The 22,019-nt window shown below is 37.0% G+C and overlaps 1 protein-coding gene across 2 annotated transcripts in view; it reads right to left on the bottom strand.

Annotated features, from left to right (window-relative positions):
* Positions 1–647: 647 nt before the first annotated feature.
* Positions 648–22,019, bottom strand: part of NSUN3 (NOP2/Sun RNA methyltransferase 3) — a 53,213-nt gene continuing 31,841 nt past the window's right edge. The window contains exon 6 of one of the 2 annotated variants that reach the window (XM_035015178.1): positions 648–2,377. In XM_035015178.1, the coding sequence (XP_034871069.1) occupies positions 2,107–2,377 (271 nt within the window). In that variant the 3' untranslated portion in view covers positions 648–2,106. The remainder of the gene's footprint in view (positions 2,378–22,019) is intronic. The other variant, XR_004681124.1, reaches the window with a different exon arrangement.

The raw sequence follows: 22,019 nt of genomic DNA, 5'->3' as shown, positions 1-22,019 counted from the left end.
TTTGCATTTTTCAGTAATCATAGGAAGGTCAAATCCAATGGCACACTGAGTATTCAGATTAGGCTTCATGGCAGCATGTTGGAAAAATAATGACATTCAACAAGGACACTGTGAAAATTTACTTTGTGATTAACCTACACAGAATAAATGCACTTTTTAACCTACAGTATCTGAAGACAAGGTTTTTTGGGTTTTTTTTTTTCAAGATTTTATTTATTTATTTGAGAGACAGAGAAAGAGATAGGGAGAAGAGAGCAGAGCGGGGAGGAGAGGGAGAAGCAGGTTCCCACTGAGCAGGGGGCCCGACGTGGGGCTCGATCCCAGGACCCTGGGATCATGACCTGAGCTGAAGGCAGTCGCTTAACCATCTGGGTTATTACCCAGGTGCCCTGTGAAGACAAGGTTTTATTTTTTTATTTTTTTAAAGATTTTATTTATTTATTTCAGACAGAGAGAGAGAGCACAAGCCGGGAGAAGGATCAGAGGGAGAAGGAGAAGCAGACTCCCCGCCGAGCAGGGAGCCTGATGCGGGGCTCAATCCCAGGACCCTGGGATCATGACCAGAGCCAAAGGCAGACGCCCAACCAACTGAACCACCCAGGCGCCCCGAAGACAAGGTTGTAAATTGAAAGAAACAAACCAACAAATAAAAACTTAAATAAATAAATATATTTTCCATTATCTTTAATTTTCTGTATTAATCCGGTATATTTCATTGAGTCCAAGAGATCCAGTTTTTTCTTTCCTAGCTGTAAGAAACTGGTTATATATGCTTGTTGAAAAAAAAAAAAAAAAAAAACAGTTCGGGAGAAAAGAGTCTCTGGTTTAAATATGCAGAATATAGTAAACAAATTCAAAAGGATTCAGCTTCAGCAGAATTTCCTATTTCTATAGTCAGTTTATTTTTCTTAAAGTTAATTTCCAAATAGATTATTATCTTTTGAAGTATGCTGCGTAATTTTTCTTAATAGTTGGAAAAGTACCTTTGGACTCTAAGTGAAGCAATTTCTAGAGAAAACTTCACATGATCCAAACCTGAAGCTAAAACCCTAAGTACATATACAGTAATGTACCCAATATTCCCAGGATATATGTAAACAGGGAGAGCCACGTAGTAAATGGTATTGGGTTTTGGTAATAGTATAATCCACTCTCATTAGGCATCTCCCTCTTGTGCATTAATACATGACATCATACTCTCATATAACATTTCATAACGGAGTGAAATAAGAAGCTCCTCCAGATTGCAACTGTAAGATAATCAGATTCTGTAGTGCTCATTATAACTGCAATTATGTAACAAAACTCTCCAAATATAGTTGTTATTGCAGTTATTAATCATTCTGGTTTTGTTTCAAGTACTTGTTTTATAGCCTGCTGGATAGACTCCATTATTCGCAAGCCGAATGTCGAAAGTCAAACTGTGCATGTGAATCTGCTGTTCTAACAGCATTTCAACATAATTTACCCTTTCAGTTTGTATGTGTGAATACAAAAAAAAGTGGAGAAATAAAGCTAGTGTCAATAGAGTCACTGACCTTTGCTGTAAACAGAAGATAGTCCTTAGTGGAAAACAATGTGGCAAATAAGAAACCTATTTTCTAGAACTAGAAATAGTGCCGCTTAAGAAGTTAGTCTCAGAATACTAATCAGTTCTTATGGAAAAAGGTGGGGGGTGGGACTCTGAAAGAATATGTATATTTGATAAGGAAAAAAATTATAAAAGGCCCAGCCAAATGTGCATTTTTAAAGGTTCAAAACACCACCACGTGGATAGAATGCATTCCGAAACATATTATGCATAAAACCATATATTCTGATTAATTTAACTACAAAATGCCAACTAAAAGACAGCAGATTTATTACACAGAACAAACACCATCTGCAATACCTGAAACCAGTGCTATAGATATATTTCTAGGAAAAAAATACACCTGGAAAATTCTCAAGCCTAGATTCTGAGATGCCAAGTATTAAGTAAAATAGGATTCCAAACAGACCCAAGGAAAATGACTGCATAATTATTTAAATGTTAACACCTAGAGAGCCCAGGAAAATAAATATAATAATACACTGACGTGGCTTACAAAATGTGTATCACCAATTTCACATAGTCCATGATTTCTTCAATTTGGCTACATACATTGGGCCCCAGGCTTTGCCCTTATCTGGAATTACCAAAAGTCCACATTCCTGGCCAGTGGGAGCAAATGTGAAGTCTTGGGAGCAAGTCCTTGCCATTTCCTTAATGTCCACAGGCATGATGTTCGTGTAGGAGTTTAAAATTTCACTGATGACATCTTGATTTTCTGCCTTGGAAAGTGTGCATGTAGAGTACACAAGTAACCCTCCAGGGCGTAAGGCCTTAATTGCAGACCTGTGTGTAATCAGGAAAATGGAGAAGTTTGGTTAGACGCAGGAAAAGGAAACTATGAGGGCAGAGGGCAAGGAAACTTATACTTGAAACTAACTTACTGTGACTTAGGCTGCAATAACTCTGGATGTTTTCTAGCCTTACAACTATTTCTTTCTAATGTGCCCCTGGATGACTCAAAAAATGATAATCAGATCAATCAACATGGGAAAAACAGAGAATATGTTTGGCTGGTTCTTTGTTTTGTTTTTTAAGGATAGGAGGATGGGGGTAGAACATGATTAATGGGTTTGTCTTTGAATATACTGAGTGGTACTGAGTTGGTAGGAAGAAAACATCTGAACTTCAGGAAAGGAGTTAAGGTTCAGTGACAGCTCAAGTCATGGGAGTAAATAGGATTTCCCCAGAAAAGAGCAAGAAAATAAGTGGACTAAAGACAGACACTAAGAGAATACCTTTATTTAAAGGGAGACAAAACTCAGAAAGGAAATAACAAAGGCTTCACCCGATGAAAGTGCAGCTTTGGGAAAAGATGGAAAGAAAGGTGTTTTTTGTCTGTTTTGGCTTGGTTTTTTATTTTTTTTTAGGGGAAGACTTGAACATATGTATAAATGCAGATCCAGCAGAACAGACCTAGGGCTTCAGACAGCTAATGGAGGAGTTAGCTTCAGAAAAGATGGGGTCCCAGCACTTCATCTGAAACAACATGGGAGCGTGAACAGGGAACCAGGATGTTTTAAGATAAATAGAAGTTCATGATAGAAAGAAAGCCTTGATAATAATAGTGGAGTGGGAGATAAGGTAATCAATGAGAGAGAAAATAGAGAAGTTTTAGTCCTGCTGCTGTGGTGATAACCCCTGAGCAATTACTACTCGAGGTTTTTTCTGTTGTTGTTGTTGTTAAGAATCCATGTTCTAAAACCTCTACCGGATTTAAGTATACAGAGAGCCCCATGTCTCACATCTGTATTTTAACAACCTAGACTACATGCCAATAACGGAGATTTATAATGAAGATACACATCATCAAAGTAAGTTCAAATTCTATTCCCTAAGTCCAATTATTAAAGGATTAAAGAATCCTAATTCAAGACAACAAACTGATAACAAAGTTTTCTTTCCTCAAACATCCTTAGACACCCTGAAACATAAGGTGAAAAATATATACATATATTTTCAAGTACTAAAACTGAAAACAATAAATAGGATAGAATTATTAACTAATAACAGATTTCAACACGTTTCTGAAAGATGATATTCAGACAGAGGAGTAGCAGCAGATCAAGAGAGTGGAGAGAGCCTCTCATGGTGAGGACAGTAGCCACAGAGGGCATAATTTGGGGAAATACAGAGAAGTTTGGGAACTGGAAATGCCAGATATAATGTGATGGGAGTAAAAAGTGAAAACAAGGATATTAATTCAGAGCATATATAAGAAACCATGGATTCCATACTCCCATATATGGCAAGTCAGGCAGCCAGGTAAAAAGTTTGGAAGGTTTTTATCTAAGAAAGTTGAATAAATTATTTGGGGAGACCTAGGTCAGCCACTGTCAGTATTTGCCCCCCAAAACCAATGACCTCCACATTCTACCTTGAAGGGAGCCTCCAGAGTAATTACCAGCTCATCATAAAGTGACATCACTGGGCAAAAAATCCCACCCCTAAAATAAACCTATTTTTTATTGTCCCATTAAATAAAAATGTACAACCAAGGATTGCCAGATAATTTTGGGCGAGAAATGCTTAAGCAATGTGTAAGAGTAAGAACAAAATAAACAAAAAAATGGCCTAGGAAGAAAACAGAAAATTCAGAAAACAAGAGACATAATTAAATGCAAAAAGATCAGCAAAGATATAGCACCCATAAAATAACAGAATGCCATGAAACAGGACCAAGAAAAGGGCTCATAGGAGTTAAATATATGTTTAACAAAATAAATAATATTCTGTAGAAGTTTAGAAGTTAAAGTTGAAGAAATCATCCAAAAAAGTAGAACAACATACTGACTAAAAATGAGACAAGTAAGATCAGTCAAGTAGGTCCAAATTTCAATTAACAGGAATACTGGAAAGGTAATATAGAGAACAGGAAGTGGGGGGACACTAAATCAGTGAAATAATGAGAGAATTTTCCAGGGATAAAAGGAGTGTTCAAGATGAAAGAACTCATGAAGAGGCTAGAACACTATTTATTATTTATTGAGCATCTATTATGTTGCTGGGCATTGTTCTAAATGTTAGGCATATACTAAAATAGAACAACAACAAACTCCTTGCCTTCATGAAGCTAACATTCTGGCTGGGGGAGACAGAATATAAAAAATAATAATAATATTGACAGTAAGTTTGTCATGAGCTAAATTGTGTCCCCCTCTCCCACAAACTCATTTGCTGAAGTCCTAACCCCCAGTATTCCAGAATCTGATGGTATTTGGAAAATAGGATCTTTAAAGAGGTAATTAAGTTAAAATGAGGTAGGCCCTACTCTAATATAACTGGTGTCTTTATAAGAAAAGGAAATTTGGACCCAGAGTTACAGAGGGAAGACCCCATGAAGACACAGGGAAATGATAGATATCTACCAGCCAACCAGAGAGGCCTGAAGAAAACAACCCTGGGGACCTTGGTCTCAGACTTCTAACCTCCAGAACTGTGAGAAAATAAACTTCTGTGATTTAAGCCACTCAGTCTGTGGTAATTTATGGTAGTCCTAGAAAGCTAATATTAAGTATATACACACCAAAGGACAATGTATGTGTACGTAAACACATACATATACACACATAAATACACACACACACATATGTATGTTTCTGTATTTTTTCCTCACCAGACAATCCTCCCTCCAATTCTCTGAAAACACTGACTGCATGTCCAACAATTTAACTCAATTCTGACACTATTCACCTGGAGTTAGTGTCAGATCCCACAGGTTAAGGGCTAAGTCCTACAAGGCTGCCCTTCAGATGCCAATTGGAAATCTACGCCTCTGGTACTTCTGACTGACCTGCCATAAATTAAGGGTTCCCACAACCCCCGTCCTTGGGTTCAACAATTTGCTAGAATGGCTCTGAGAACTCAGGAAAAGAATTTACTTATTAGATTACTGATTTATTATAAAAAGATACAATTCAGGAATAGCCAGATGGAATGCATAAAACAAAGTATGGGAAAAGGGGTGCAGACTTGCTGTGCCCTTTCCAGGCATGCCACCCTCCCAGCACCTCCTCACCAACCTGGAAGCCCTCCAAATCCCTTCAGTTAGGGTTTTTTATGGAGGATTCATCAAGTAGGCATAACTGATTAAAACATTAGCCATTGGTAATTTAACTCAATCTCTCTGAAGGGGGAGGCACAGGGGAGGGGTGCTGAAAGCTCCAACACTGTAATCACAAGGTTGGTTCCCCTGACATCCTTAGAGGCTTTCCATAAGCCACCTCATTAAAATATACTAAGGTGTGGCTGAGAAATAACAAACGTTGCTCCTTTCATATTAACAAAAAGCAAATATTGTAACAAAAGATGGTCCTATCTCTCTTATCATTTAAGAAGTTACAAGGGTTTTAGGAGCTCTGGCCTGGATGCAGTAACAAAGACCAAATATATCTTTACAACATCACAGTTTGCATATATATTTTTTTTTACTTAGTAATAGGTTTATGAAGAAAATTAAATCACAATAACAGGATTAGAAGAGCTCAGATGGTGGGGGCAGGGAGGCGGATTACAATTTTACATGGAGTAGTTAGAAAAGGATGACATTTCAGGAAGCGGCATTTGAACAAAAGACCTGAGGAGGTAAGGAAGTGGCCATGAGATATCTGAGGGAAGAGCATTCCACCAAAAGGAATGGCCAATGCAACGACCCTGAGGCATGTTCAAGGAAAGAGGAGCCAGTGTGGCTGGAGCAAGGTGAGCAAGGGGGTGGCAGAATGGGATGAGATCAGAGAGTTAAGAGGAGGGGGTGTAGAAGGTCTTATATTAACACTGTAAGCACTTCAATCTTATAATGAATGAATAACATCCATACTTAGATGATTATTAAACTTTACAACTTCAAGAACAAAAGATGCTAAAAGCCTTCAGAAAGAAAAATGGGTCACCAATAAGGCTCCAGGAAACAGACTGGCATCAATGGCATAGCTCACTTGAAATCCTGGAAAAAAGCAATTTAAAGTGGATGTTATTTACTGCCAAACTGTCAAATAAATATATAGGAGAAATACAGAAACGTTCAGATATCTGATGACTCAGAAATGTTACCTCTAGCAAAATGAGGAGGTAAATCAAGAAAGGGGAGAAACGTGATACTGAATGTAGTAAATGTAACATAGGAAAGCAGTGGAGGGAGTGAAATCTCAGAATGATAATTACTCAGAAGCCCCAGAGGGTAACTAGTCCAGATTAGAATGAGAGGGAGATCTTTAGAAGGAAGTGAGAAGGGATAGAATAGATGAAATGACTGAAAAGTGAGAAAATCTTGAAGATTTGGTATATGTAACTGGGCTGGGGTTGGGGGGAGGGAGAAAAAGAGGAGAGAGAGAGCTTTTCCCATCAAATTTGACTGTAGGAACATTTTCCTTTCAGCACTCTATCATAACACTGAACCAAAAGAAAAGGAAATGCAATTCTAAGGTATCTGCCGTGAACAATATTTACAGAATTAAATATATACTGATTATTGGTCTTCAATGTTCAGAATCATTCCATAGACTGATCTTAGTAATGCTTCAGAACAGATCTGTACATCTCAGAGAGAATACTGTGGACTGGACAGTAAAGGTGCAGTTGTAAGCCCCCGGAAGTGGGGAGGGAGAAATGGAAGACAGGGTGGGACTGCAAATATTCTTATATCACAAAAAGAGAAACCAAGAGACAGTGGCCTCATTATTTCAAAAAAGAATAAAGTTGGAAGTGTGTTCAGAGACCCATTCCACTACTAACAGAATAAGAAGTGTAAATCTAAGCGTGTAGTGCTGTTTCCGAACTGAATGAGTGAGAAACTGAGAACAGGGTAAGAACTCAGGGTGCAGGGTGGGGTGAGGAGGTAAGGGTGGCACAGGTGAGAGAAAGCCTAGCAAGAAGTCAGCAGTCAATGTCTAAAGTTGATAAATTAAAAAATGAAAGATAAACATACTAGTTGGAAGTTTGGGAGCAACATGCAGAATAGCTAAAGAACAGAAGTCATTAGAAGTGGTTGCCTATGAGGAATAGGACTAGGGAAAGAGTGGGGAGTGGTAGGAGTAAATCTCTTTTAAGTTTTTTTATTTTCAATTTTTACCCATATGATGTATTTCTATGGTAACACAAATTAAAGGGGGGCTATGACAGTAGGATAAATATGAAAAATGTTCCCACAGATGTCAGTTAATTTTTGTTTTTGTTTTTTTTTACTCTTAAGGGATTAACTCTCTAGAAAACTTATTCCTTGAGGTTCCAGATAACTAAAATTTTATGGTCAGAATTTCTAGTCTTCTCATGCATTCATTTATTGTAAAAAATATTTGGGGAAGTGCCTACCACTGAAGGCCGACTTAACCTTTAGTGTTTGTTGGCAGTCTCTAAAAAAATTTTTATATGTATCTTACTTTTCACTGTCCTCTAAATATTCCCCCACAAAAACAAAAAAAGGCTCCTATCTAGACACCAGAGATGTGAACCATTCATAGGTTCACATTTGTGAATAGCCTGTGGTAGGAAGAATAATGGCCCCCCAAATTGGCCATATTCTGATCCCCAGTACTTTTAACATGTCACATTACATGGCAGAAGGGTATCTGAAGATGTGATTGAACTTGAGATAGGAACACTAACTTGGATTGTCTGAGTATGCCCAATGTAATCCCAAAGATCCTTACAAATCGAAAAGGGAGGCAGGAGAGTCAGAGAAAGAGGTGATGACTGAAGCTAAGGCAGGAGTGACAGGATTGCTGGCCAAAGACTAAAGCCAAGGAATGTGAGCTGCTTCTGGAAACCGGTGAAGGTAAGGCAATTCTCCATCTTAGTCCCTCTGGGCTGCTATAACAAAAATACCATAGACTGGGTGGCTTAAACAATAAACATTTATTTCTCACAGTTTTGAAGGCTGGAAAGTCCAAGATCAAGGTACCAGCAGGTTTGGTGTCTGGTGAGGACCTGCTTCCTGGTTCACTGATGGCCCTTGTGTCCCCACAGGGCAGAAGGAGTCGGAGAGGTCTCTGGGGTCTCTTTCATAAGGGCACTAATCCCATTCAGGAGGGCTCCACCCTCATAACCTAATCACCCCCTAAGCCCTACCACCTAAAACCATCGTCTTTGCGATTAGGATTTTAACATATAAATTTTGGGAGGATACAAACATTCAGTCTATAGCACCCACCTAGAGCATCTGGAAGGAATTGCAGCTCTGCAGGACCTTGATTTTGAACTTAGAACCTCCAGAAGTGTAAGATAATAAACCTGTGCTACTTTAAGCCACTAACTTGGTTGTAATTTGTTATAGCAGCAATAGGAAATTAATACACACCTGCTGATGGCTTTTTTGTTTTATATACAGCTAACATACTAAGGCATCAGAAGATTTTGCTGAAATTGTGTAAGTTACAACTACACTCATTTTGGATTATTTTCTGACTATAGCAATGGGTTTAAGATTTCCTTTAAAAAACTTAGATTACTAAGGAGGGGATGTACACAGTTTGAATACAGTGGTTTTTTTTGGTTTTTTTTGGTTTTTTTTTAAAGATTTTATTTATTTATCTGAGACAGAGAGAATGAGAGAGAGAGAGCACATGAGAGGGGGGAGGGTCAGAGGGAGAAGCAGACTCCCTGCCGAGCAGGGAGCCCGATGCGGGACTCGATCCCGGGACTCCAGGATCATGACCTGAGCCGAGGGCAGTCGCTTAACCAACTGAGCCACCCAGGCGCCCTTGAATACAGTTTTTTTAAACCTCTGCTAAAAGGACTTATTTTGCTCCTACTTCCACAATTAGCAAAGCCAATACCTAATCAAATAAGTAGGATTCTTTCTTATTACAGTTATACAAAAGTACACAGAAGCCTTATCATTAACAAACAATATGTTGCTGGCTTGATGGAAATTTAAATTAATTTCTACAATGTTGGCTAATTCTCCTGGTTTGTTTTCATTCCAACATTCATAATTTATGTTTCTAAAATTAGATTGGTATAACTTAACTGGTCACATTAATTTCTAAACAAGAAAATTGTGTGTGGCAACACAAAGGCTTTTTTACAAACTGGGTTAATCTCAACACCCTAGTGCAAAATGTTAGGGATTTCTGTCGAATGGTTGTTGTTTTGCTGCTGATGATTGTTGTTTAAACACCATTTTTTGTCCTTTTGCTTATAGTAGTTATAGATTTCAAAAATACTGTAATTTTGTATTCACAGATCAAGGAAAACAGGCATGTGAAGAAAACTCACTCCCAGGTTCAAACAGCTGAGAATTATTAGAAAGTATAAAGATATCTTTATAATTAGCATTTATCAATACATGTAAGGGTTTCTTCACTTTTGATACATAAGTGGCAATAGGTACTTAATTTTAGTTAAGGCTGCAGAGTATTTAACAACTCTATAGATTGGTCAATGATTTAAAAACCAATACTTCTGGTATTGGCATTCCAATAAATTAAAAGATAATTTAGTGTTTTACAATATACTAAGTGATAATTAACACATTTCTAAAATATAAGTACGTAAACATGCACTACTTTGCCTACTACAGTGGTGTCTAGAATAAATCATCTGCTTCCATAATTCAGCATACTTTGAAACATCCCGTAAGAACCAAGTAATTATTATTTCATCCACATCATAAAACTATATATATATAGTTAGAATAGTTAGACAGGAGGGTTGTGAGAAGGGTGTGATGCTTCAGGACAGAAATAATTACAATCAGAATAGAAGAAAGATATTGCTTAGTAGGTCTAACAAGCCCAGTAAGAAACTTAAAATTCTGGAAAGGGGAAAAAAAACATTAGAAGTCAGAGAAACTTGAATAATACAAGTAAAGTGGCAAAGTTGTGGTCATGACCATATAAAAATATAAGTCAGGATTAGAGAAGAAAAATAAGACATGTTGGATCTGAGGTCTGGTAGAAGGCAAAAAAGGTTCTCTCTACACTTACGTAAATTTCTGTACCATGCAAACTTTTTTTTTTCCTTTTTTTTTTTTTTTTTTTAAATAATAGGAAAGAAAACTAAACAACTAGGCAACATCCATTTTGGCATAATGGTATCCTCTGCTAACTTTCTCCAAATGAGCTGTGGCCCCTTGGCTTCTCAATGACTACAGATTTCATCATTTAACAAGAACCTGAATAATAGGATATTTTTCACCTATGCCATATCACTAACTATACTACATGAAATTACAACAAACCAAGCTGTATTAATGGCATTATTTACCACTGAATTATAACAGATGCTAGAGAGATGGTCAGCAGAGCTTTCTAATCATACTTGCCAGCAGCAGGCAGAAAAAGATGTCATGACTAACTACAATAGATGGAGCAAAAGTATTATTTTGATCAGATTAGGTGGAAGGCTAACCTAATACTTTAAATTGAAATAGAAACTAGTAGACATTATCTTGTTTTATACATTATTGAATACACAATGCCTAACTATAATGCAGAACCAGGGGAAGTACTTCAAAAGGAAGCAATCTGCCACATAATACAATCCCTCTATCATTAACTGAAACATACATTCTCCTCAGAAACCCCCTACCTAAGTCGTGATCAGGCTCAACTCTACTTTAAATCTGAAATAAGACTCTATCTCACAACACTGCTGTAGTTTGAAATAAAGCTGGTTTTGATTAATAGTACAGCATAAAATAAAATGGGAAATGCTTTTACCTCAAGTATTCCTAACAGAAAAAGAATGATGACTTTCTTTGCCACAGAACGTATGCTAGATAGCCTGTTGCTTTATGGCAGATATTGGCTATACAAATTTTTCCAAATCTTTGGTTGTCTTTCAGCGTATTTTGGAATAGGATCAGATGCATTTTGTGCTTGAACCACCTCTTAATGAAGCAGCTAAAAACAAAATAAAACATATTCTTAAAAAAAGAAACCATTAAATAGAATAAAATGTTAAATTAAATTTTCCTGTTTACAAACAGAAAACCTTAGTTGATTTCTGGCAATTCAGAGTAGCTCTGAATGATAGGTCTACTGACCTAACTAACTGAGATCTGAATGAGAGGTCTACTACCTTTTTTTTTTTTTTTAAAGATTTTATTTATTTGACAGAGAGAGACACAGCGAGAGAGGGAACACAAGCAGGGGGAGTGGGAGAGGGAGAAGCAGGCTTCCCGCGGAGCAGGGAGCCCAATGTGGGGCTCGATCCCAGGACCCTCGGATCATGATCTGAGCCGAAGGCAGACACTTAACAACTGAGCCACCCAGGCGCCTCTCTACTACCTCTTATATTCCTTTGTGAAATCCAAAAGCTCTGCAACCTACAGTTTTTTTTCTTAAGTTTATGGCAGACTCATTTGGCCTCAAAATCTGACCTAAACTCATGTGAGGCTATTTATGGTCAAGACTTAGCCCATGTGATATAACTATTCAGAGGTTTTGTTGAAAACATATTAATGTTTGATGACAGGGTGTTGCCTTGGACCCTACTGGGGGAAGTGAGTAACGTCTTCTACCAAATATCTACTAGATTACTTTTTAAAATCTAAACAAATCAGAATTCTGAAACATATCTGGCCTCAAACATTTTGAGTAAGATTTTGGATGGTATTTTAGATGCAAATGAGTTACAATGCAAAGCTACATAAAATATAGTCTGTCTTATTATCTACATGGTAAACTAGCCATACAGTTAACTGATGAGAGCTAAATTTAATTACTTTTAAAAGTAAACCATTTAAATCTTAACTTTAAAAAGCACCAGATAGGTAAATCTGTAATCTATATGCAGGAGTCCGTCAGTGTTTTCCTATTCTAATACAGAGTAAGCAAAAAAAACTGGATTGTTTTGTGTTCTCTCAATATACCAAGGATTCCTCCTTCCCCCCCAAAAGTGTTTTGATTTGTATGTATATTGTTTATTTATTTTGTATTTTTTAAAGAACACTTTGTACAATCAATAAGAAAGCCCTTTTTTTCAGAAGTTTATTTTGTCATTTTGTTCAGTGCTTTTCCTTGAATTCCTCCACCCCTGAAAGATCTGCTCAAAGAAAAACACAGAATTAAGCCCTAAGAGCCATTTAAGGTACTGGCTTAGAAATACGATGAGAAGATGCTGGCATTCCCAGCACAAGAAGGGAGACCACCTTTACATTTCCAGCTTGGTCCACACAGTTTTCCAACTCTCAAGAAGTAAAGTATAATGGTTGAGGGGAAAAAAAAATGATTACCTGACCTTAATACTTTGAAGAAAAAAGTATTATTACCTTCATGAAAACAAGTTCAATGACCTTAAAAAACTAAAAAAAGAAAAAGAAAAAAAGACCCCAAAACAAAAAACAAACTAAAACATCTTGGAACCCTGGCAGCTATCAAGGTTCCAAAGTAAAGGTATTTCAAACTTAACCAAAATTGAAAACATGATGCAGGGTGTCCTGTTGTTCCTAAGGTAAAATCTCTGAATCTCAGAAAATGTTATTTAAATAGCTACTAAAACAACCTAAGACATTTTTAAAATATAAATTCCATTTTCCTGGGCTATTCTTCTGTTCCTTGATTAGAAATCTGGCATTCTGTTGGGAGGGTCAGTGTTAATTAGATCACTAAATTTAACTGTTTTCTGCATTTAAAAAGACTGAAGCAAACTGCAGAAGAAAACAATCAGCACAGCAATAGTGCCATCTTTTGACCAAAACAGAAAGTGATTCTTTTCCCCTTTAATTCCCCATGATTTACTATCAGGAGATAAACAACATCTTTTTATGTCTTCCTTGTAACATGTTTGAAGTTACAGTCACCATCCCTCCTACAACAATTTCTGGTGTAGAAGTAAAGCAATCACAGATGTCTGTACTTCTGAAAAATTAAGATTTCAGCTAAACATTATTAATGATTAATGTATTTATTCTTCATCTTTCCTCAAGTCCCTTCTATCAACATTAAAGCATTAAGGCAATAGCTACCTTTTCTTCAGATGTAAATATGGGGAAGCAATCAAGTGAAATAGACTTAAAGATTCCTTTATTGCCACAATATTCTCAATCTTGTTGCCTTCATCTTAGAAACGCTAGTATTAAACATTTTTTTTAAAAAAAAACCAAGTAAGACTGTAGTAACTTTAAAAATTTTAAAGGGGCATAGGAGCATCAATCCTGCAATTGGTCCCTTGTAACCATTTAATATTCAATTAGCGTTTCAGAGGTTCTATATAAGGCTACTTTATAAGGTTACTTTCAACTTACATAGAAAAGAAAAACATTTATATAATTAATATGAAAGATGTATGAAAACTACTGGCAGTCTCTGTATCTTACTACTCAAATGACAAACTAAATCCCAAACTGAAAAGGTTAAATGCTTCCAGAGGACATTGCACACACAGCACATGTTCCTCCAGGAAGAAATTTTTCCTTTTTCTTTCGAATAAAATAGAAGATTCCTGTATCAACAGGAATATGGATTTGGTCCAGGAATCAAATGAGATGTGATTCCTATATGATTCCCTGTATTAGCCAAGTGAAGGACAAGCAATCAGTCTGATTAGTCATGTTACCTTATGTTTATTTTGTACTTAAAGAGCACCTCACACATGGAGTCTTAATAAAACCTTATGAGGGGGCGCCTGGGTGGCTCAGCTGGTTGAGCGGCTGCCTTCGGCTCAGGTCATGACCCCGGGGTCCTGGGATCGAGCCCCACGTCGGGCTCCCTGCTCAGTGGGGAGCCTGCTTCTCCCTCTCCCTCTGCCTCCCCCTGGCTTGTGTTCGTTCTCTCTCTCTCAAATAAATAAAATCTTAAAAAAAAAAACAAAAAAAAACCCTTATGAGGTGCACTGGGTAAATAGTCTGACCCAATTTATCAAATGGAGGGTCACAAAGACTCAGTGACTTACTCAAAGTTACACAGCTAAATAACGCAGCACAAAGACTGCCACCCTAACCTAATACCAGGAAAAGGACTGCAAGCTTTACCACTGCTATATACCCTGAAGCAAATGTTACCACTGCTAAAATAAGTATGGAATCTAGGGCAATAGAACAGAGGATGCCACATTTTATCATCCCAACTGTCCCAAATACTCACTGAAGGTAAGGGGTAACTATATACTTCCAGGCATTTTTAACATAAAGAAACTAAGAATTAATAGGTCTGACCCTATGACCTGAGAATCTTGGCTACCTGCTCCTTTTATGGAACATAAAACCTTCACCTCTTCAGGTGATACAGCACAGAATTTATGATGAGGTAAATCAAAGCAAATACCTCATGTTGAGACATAATTTGAACCTCTTCATCACAGAATGACATCTAGTTTTGAAGAATTTTAACAAACTACACTCGACTGTTAGAACCTCTAAGTGAGAACCTCCATTAAAATTCCAAATAATTTGGGGTAATTCAGTAATTATTCCAAATTCCAAATCATCTGGCAATTCATTTAACCAAATTTTGTTTCCATAACTTTAAATAAAAAATACGTTTTCCTCAGAAGCTTGTTGATAAAATGAGTACAAAACCAGCCTAAAAGGTTCATTTTCAGCCTTCACCTAACTATACTATTTGATTCTGTCATTCATCCTCAACCTCAAGAAACGTTCTCCCACTGCGGCTTCCTGGACACGACTCTTCCTTTGCTCACACCTCCTTCTCTGAAGTTCCCTTTTAGCCTCCTTCACCACCTTTCCTCTTCTTTCTATCCATTAAATATCAGTCTTCCCGAGAATTTTGTCCTTAGGTTATTTTTTTTAAGATTTTATTTTTAAGTAATCTCTCCACCCAACGTGGAGCTCAAACCTACAACTCTGAGATCAAGAGTCATATGCTCTACTGACTGAACCAGCCAGGTGCCCCTCCTTGGTTTATTTTTTTTCCCAAAGTTGGGTGTTTTACATGTTATCTCATTCAATCTTTCAATTAAGTTTTTAGACATTAGTTATTATTCCGACTTTGCAGATGAGAAAACCAAGGCAAGAGAGTTAAGCAACTGCTACAAGGCCACTCAGTAAATATCCAAAGCAAGAATCAAATCCAGACAATAGAGCTCTATAGCTCATGCTGTTAACCAAGGTGTTATCCTTGACACTTTTTCCTTCCCACTCCAGAGCCAATCAATCACCAAGTTCTATTAATTCTCCATTGAAATTATCTTGCAAATCTAACCACATGTCCCTATTTCCCTATCATTTACTTCATTAAGGCCTTTGTCATCTAATTCTTGACTGTTGTAAAATTTTTCAAATTGGTCTTCTTGCTAAAGGATTTTCTTGTAAATCTTCTTTGCAACCTCCAATGAAATCCCTCCAAGGGATTTCCAATTTGTGACAAACACTTCTAACTGTTCCTCAATACCAGTTTTCCCTTCCTTCTGTAGTAATGCAGTTTTTAATTGGGTATAGCTAAGGCTAATTTCCAAAACTGCCTTTTACTAAAGATAGTCTTATGACTAAGTCTAACCCATGAGATGTGAGCAGAAGTAACGTGAGGTATGTTCTTTTGTTCCTTTCTACTAGTTGCAATGCAGATTAGGCAGCAAGAGCTGAAATAAGCCATCCTAGACCATGAAGTGGAAGAAAGTTGGGGCCTGGATCCCTGATGATTGTGGAGTCTGGCAATCAAATGATTGCCAGAACCCTGAGAAACCTTGTCAGGCTTTTACTTATTTAAGTCACTATTACTTTGAGTCTATTTCTTTCTGTTATATTAGAGGAAAAATTATCTTCACTTACACTGAATTTGGAACCAAATGTGGACTTGCTTTAGCAGCATCTAAAATGTAGAACTGGCTTAGTAAGCAGGCAATAGAGAGAATATTAAAACAAATAACTACTGGCTAGAAAGCCAGTGACTATTAATTTTATGTGTCAACTTGACTGGGCCATTGTGCCTAGATATTTGGTTAAACAGTATTATGGATGTTTCTGTGGTGGTATTTTTGGATAAAATTAAATTTAAATCAGTGAACTTTGAGCAAAGCAGAATGCACTCCATAATGTGATCGGATCTCATCCAGCCAGTCACATTTGAAGGCCTGAATAGAACAGAAGATTGACCTCCTTTGAACAGGAATTCTACCAGCTAGGATTATTCAGACTTGAACCACAACATCAAATCTTCTCTGGATCTCCAGTGTGCTGACTCATCCTACAGAGTTTGAATTTGCCAGCCTCTGTAACTGTGTGAGCCAATTCCTTTAAAAAATCCCTTTCTGTATATATACATACATCCTATGTTTCTCCGCAGAACCCAGATTAATACAGCCAATAACCCTTATTATGCCATGGGATAACATTTAATAAATTCATTGTTTATGATATCTTGGAAGATGGACCACATGCTAAACAAAGCTTATATAACTCTAAGGTGACTAGAAAAAAAATCTCAAAATGTTAGTGCATATTAATGAGAGAAGGCTCAGAAAAGATCCTAGGATTTGGAAGAAGAGATGGAAGGAATACAGCTCAGCTAAGGAAGGCGCTCTGCCTGTAGATTATATTCTAAATCGACAAAGAAGTCAATAATTCGGACCTTGTTAGGGTTGAAAAAGCCAAGAGATTCTGTGCCCCAAAGTAAAGCAGTGATAAAAAGGTATCCCTGACTAGGTAGCTGTTACAGATAAGACTGTGGCCTCAAGCCTTGCTCAAGCACTTCTGAGTAAATGTTCTTATCCAGATAGTGGGATTTAGTCCCAAAATAAAGATGTTTCTCACTCAATAAAATGGAACAAACCTCTGATATACACAATATGAATAAATTTCAAAAATGTTATGCTGAGAGAAAAATTCCCGATAAAAAAGAATATATGTTGTCTGATTACATTTTCATAGTTTGAGAACAGGCAAAGCTAATCTATTAGTAAGAGAAGTCAGAACAGTGGTTGCCTTCGGTGAGAGAAGCAAATGGATTCTAAGGAAGCACCAGGAATCTGTCTGGGGTGATAGAAATGTTCTCTATTTTGATAGGGTTGTGGGTTACACATGCCTTTGTAACTGTCAAAATTCCCTAAAACGCACATATGGCCTAGTACACACACATGTTGTTACAGATCCACTGGCTCAACTTGTAGATGAGGTGGGGGTAAGCTCCTCCAGCAATCATGGGATCTTCCTTCAGCTTCTCTGAATTCTAGGCCACATTCCTATGCAGCTCCATAACGAAATGCACCAGCTATTCTACAGACCACCCACATCATTAAGATCAGATGCTCAGAGGTGACAGGAGACCTATAAAGGTTCTGGTGATAGACATGGTTCCTCTATCCTTCCGGGTTATAGTCTGTCTTTGTTCTCTCCCACTTTGTGTGCTGGTTACTAGCCCTGGCTAACTTCAGGTCCCACACCAGAAGTAGGGGCACAATTATATAGAACTTCTACAGATTGTTTAACCAGCGCCCATGATTCAGCAAGATCTAATTCCTGTAAGATCCCTTACATCACTTAGATTCTTCTCTGACCAAACCCTGTCAGTCTGTAATACCTCTGCTCCTTATAGAATGAGACAATGTGTGTAATTAATTCTCAAGTCAAGGAGTTAAAATTCATTCTTTGCTTCATCTTTCTAGATGTTTAGCAAGTTCCAATGCTCACATAATTATTTTCCAGTTTCTTTTTGATCAAACTGTCATTCATCCTTCTAGACTTACTTCAAAGTTCATATAATCTCTAAAACTTTCACTGACTTCCCATGGAATTCCTTCCTCTTGTTTTTCCCAAACAATAAATTTTCAGCTCCTTGAAAACATGGTTTATATTACATTCATTTTGCCTTGTTTATATATAGCACAACTGGAAAGTATGTTCTCAAAATATATTTATTAAATAGTGAATGAATGAATGCTACCTTAATTAAAAGGTAGGTCAAGCAGAGAACTTTTCAGTGTAAAACAAAAGGAACATATTTCACTGCAACTAACACTCAAAAATTCTGAATAGTGGGGTGGTTCAGTCGGTTAAGCACCCGACTCTTGGTTTCGGCTCAGGTCATGATCTCAGGGTCATGGGACCAAGCCTCGCATTGGGCTCCCTGCTCAGTGGGTAGTCCACCTGAGATTCTCTCTCTCCCTCTCCTCCTCCCCCCCATTCATGCTTTCTCTCTCTAAAATAAATAAATAAAATTAAAAAAAAAAAATCCTGAATAGCAAACAGCTCAAGCAACCTACAACTCTCACGTTATAGAACAGATGGAAATGTTAGCGGCCAGAGGCTTTATTTGGAAAAAAATAATAATAATAAAGTTTTCGCCAGCAAGTAATTTATAAATACGAGAAAGAAGATTTTTTCCCTTGCTAAACGGGTTGTGGATAAACTCCTAAAAGAAAGTAAAATAATCTGTTAATGAAGGTTACTACATAGCAATTGTGGTCTCAATTCTGATTGAGTGGAATAGTTTGGTAACTTTTAGCAGGGAACTTGACTTTCCATAGGGAAAACCATGGTCACCACTTTAAAAGTGAGATATGTGGTACTGTGATCTTGTGATTTATAATTATATATATATATATATAATCATATATATATGGTCTTCATTCCTTTTTCTGGCACAGGGCTCCAAAAGCTTTGAAATTTCCTAAGAGATGAGAGTAACAAAGGTATCTTTTGTTACACAAATGAGGTGAACTTTTGAACACCAACTAAGGGTGGGCACTGGTTTCCAGAGGAACCAACATGTGACCAGGTTAGAACTTTCAGTCTCACCCTCCAAACCTCTAGGGAGGCATGAGGGGCTCAAGATTTAACAACTGCCAATAGCCAACAATTTAATCAGGCATGCCTATATAATAAAGCCTCCATAAAAACCCAGAAGGATAGGTCAGAGAGCTTGTGGGTTGGTGAACACGTGGAGAAGCTGGGAGAGAGTAACATGCCCACAGAGTGCATGGAGGCTCTATGCCCTTTCCCATGTACCTCGCATCTTTTCCATCTGGATATTCATCTGTATCCTTTATCATATTCTTTAATAGAATTGGTAAATGCAAGTAAATGTTTCTCTGAGTTCTGTGAGATGCTCTAGCAAATCAAAACCTACTAGTGGGTCATGGGAACCTCTGATTTATAGCCCATTGGTTAGAAGCAGGTGACAAACATGGACTTGTAATTGGCTTCTGAAGTGTGGTGACAGCAGTCTTGCAGGACTGAACTCTTGATACTCTGGGTAGAGATTGTCAAGAACTGAGTTAAACTGTAGGACACCCAACTGGTATCACAGAGAACTACTTGGTGATGGTGGGGGAACCACCCCCCCCACCACATTGGAATTGGTACCAGAACCCTTTTAGGCACCAAAAATGCCATTAAGACATATTTAAAAATGAAGGTTATCCTGACACTGTTTTTCTGGTAACATAAGGGAAATCTAAAAGAGAAAGTTAGTGTGGAAGGCAGGCAATCTGATTTAAAAGAAAGAAAATAAATCCAGTCTTTAAAAAAAAAAAAAAATTAACCTAATTTGATGTACCAATAGAAATATTTTAATTACTACAAAATTATTTAACAAATAATAAAATGACAACTTTAGCCAATTGTTATGAGTTCACAAAGCTCATATGTCTAAATTGTTCCTTTTTTGTCCCCCCACCCCCAATCCTAAATGTTTAATTCCTCTACATTTTGTCTTTTTTTTCCACTAAGTATTGCAGGGGTTTCTGTTTGATTTATTTTTCCTTACCATCCCATATTTTTTTTCCATGTTACAATGTTGGCTTCTACTATTCATTTCAAATTTTTCTACTTTTGCTCCTTTCAACAGTTCCTATTTCTTTCATTTTTCCATGGCCTGTTCTTTATCACTTCACTCTGTTTTTATCAGTTTACTATTTCTGCTGGTAAACAGCAGTCTGGGCCAGAAAGCAAATACCACTATTATGTACTATGACCAAGGAAAACATTAAGGTGAAAAGTTGAAGCTCATGTACAATCTATCAAATAAATGCAGATTCAAAATTAAATTTCAGGTACCATAAGAATCTAAAACACAGATATTTCTAAGTTGATAGTTACCCAGTGCTATCATCAGTTTTAAAAGTATTATTTTACAAGCCTTGAGGGTACCCTTCACTATGCTCACAGTAAGTAATCAAATTTCTAGATATCAAACTGTTTATTATCAAAGAAGTTCTGTAAATTCAAGATAAAGAAACATGACGGACCGTGCTATTTTCAGAGATGCCATACCCAGCAGCTATTCCTTTGTCAGCCTAAGAAACAAAAACAATGCTGATAATTATCTTCTCTCCACTGGCAGTAAGTTTTTACCTTGAAGAAGGAATATTTTTTATATGGCATTTTTATACATGGTAGAGCAGAGTGATAAATGATGCTAGCTACTCCTGAAATAGATTATAAATGACAAGTTTTAACATATTTGGTTCCAATTCTACTTGGAAATCTTATGTTTAGTATACTTTCCCACCAACAGTTAATACCTCATTAAGATTGGTATAGGAGGATGGCTTAGGGATTAAAAGCTCTCTGCTAAGACTGAATATAAGAAATACAGATTTGTGTTGCTTAAGTTAGGAAGAGTGACAACAGATTACATTAGGCCTGCCTTTTCACAGGGTCTTTAATCTACTATCAAATATTGTCTCTTCACTCATAAAGAAAAAGAACTAAAAAGCTTTCAAGAAAACCACCAGAGTTACTTAATTTTGCCCATGGCAAATGTGTTTATAAATGAAAAGAGATTGCTTATTACTGATTTAAATGATTTTTTAAAGTTTTTTCAAACTTATTATTATTATTTTTTTTAAGTAACAAGAAATTTTCTTCAAATGACATCCCACAGGTTTAATGAGATGAAGATATCACACCCCTAGCTGGATCTGCTGTGATGAACTAAAAGGCTCTCCTGGTCATCCCTCTCCCTTCCCTCAAGATGGCTACTATAACAATCCTACAAAATCCCTATGTCTTTACAGAGCAAAGTTTAAAAACCACTATCCTAAATAATTCTTTAGAAGTAAACAACAGGCTGATATAGCATATGTTCTCTGATCACATAAAAATTAAAGACTAATAAGATAACCAAAAAAATCCCCATATGTTTGGAAACAGGAAGCAAACTTACAATAAAAAAGATGAACAAAGTTAAATACTGGATCCTGAAAAGTCATAAAAATTTGACAAGCCTCAGGCAAGACTGATTAACAAAAATAAAACAGAGGATATCATTATAAATCCTGCAGACACTAAAAAGATAATAAGGAGATACTATATACAACTTTATGTCAGTAAGTTTGTAGACTTGGATAAAATGGGAAAATTACTCAAAAAACAAAACCCTCTTAAACTGGCTCAAAAAAAAAAGAGAGAGAGAGAACTGTTAAGAGTCCTGTAACTGTGGGGTGCCTGGGTGGCTCAGCTTTATCAGTGGGGAACCTGCTTCCTGCTTTTCCCTCTGCCTCTGCCTGCCACTCCCCCTGCTTGTGCGTGCGCGCTCTCTCTCTCTGTGTCAAATAAATAAATAAAATCTTTTAAAAAAGAGTCCTGTAACTG

Source organism: Mirounga leonina, unplaced genomic scaffold, assembly GCF_011800145.1.
Source record: "Mirounga leonina isolate KUSES-001 unplaced genomic scaffold, KU_Mleo_1.0 Mir_169, whole genome shotgun sequence".
Taxonomy (NCBI): Eukaryota; Metazoa; Chordata; class Mammalia; order Carnivora; family Phocidae; genus Mirounga; species Mirounga leonina.
The sequence above is the reverse complement of the archived record's forward strand: the minus strand, read 5'-3'. Positions and strand labels throughout refer to the sequence as shown.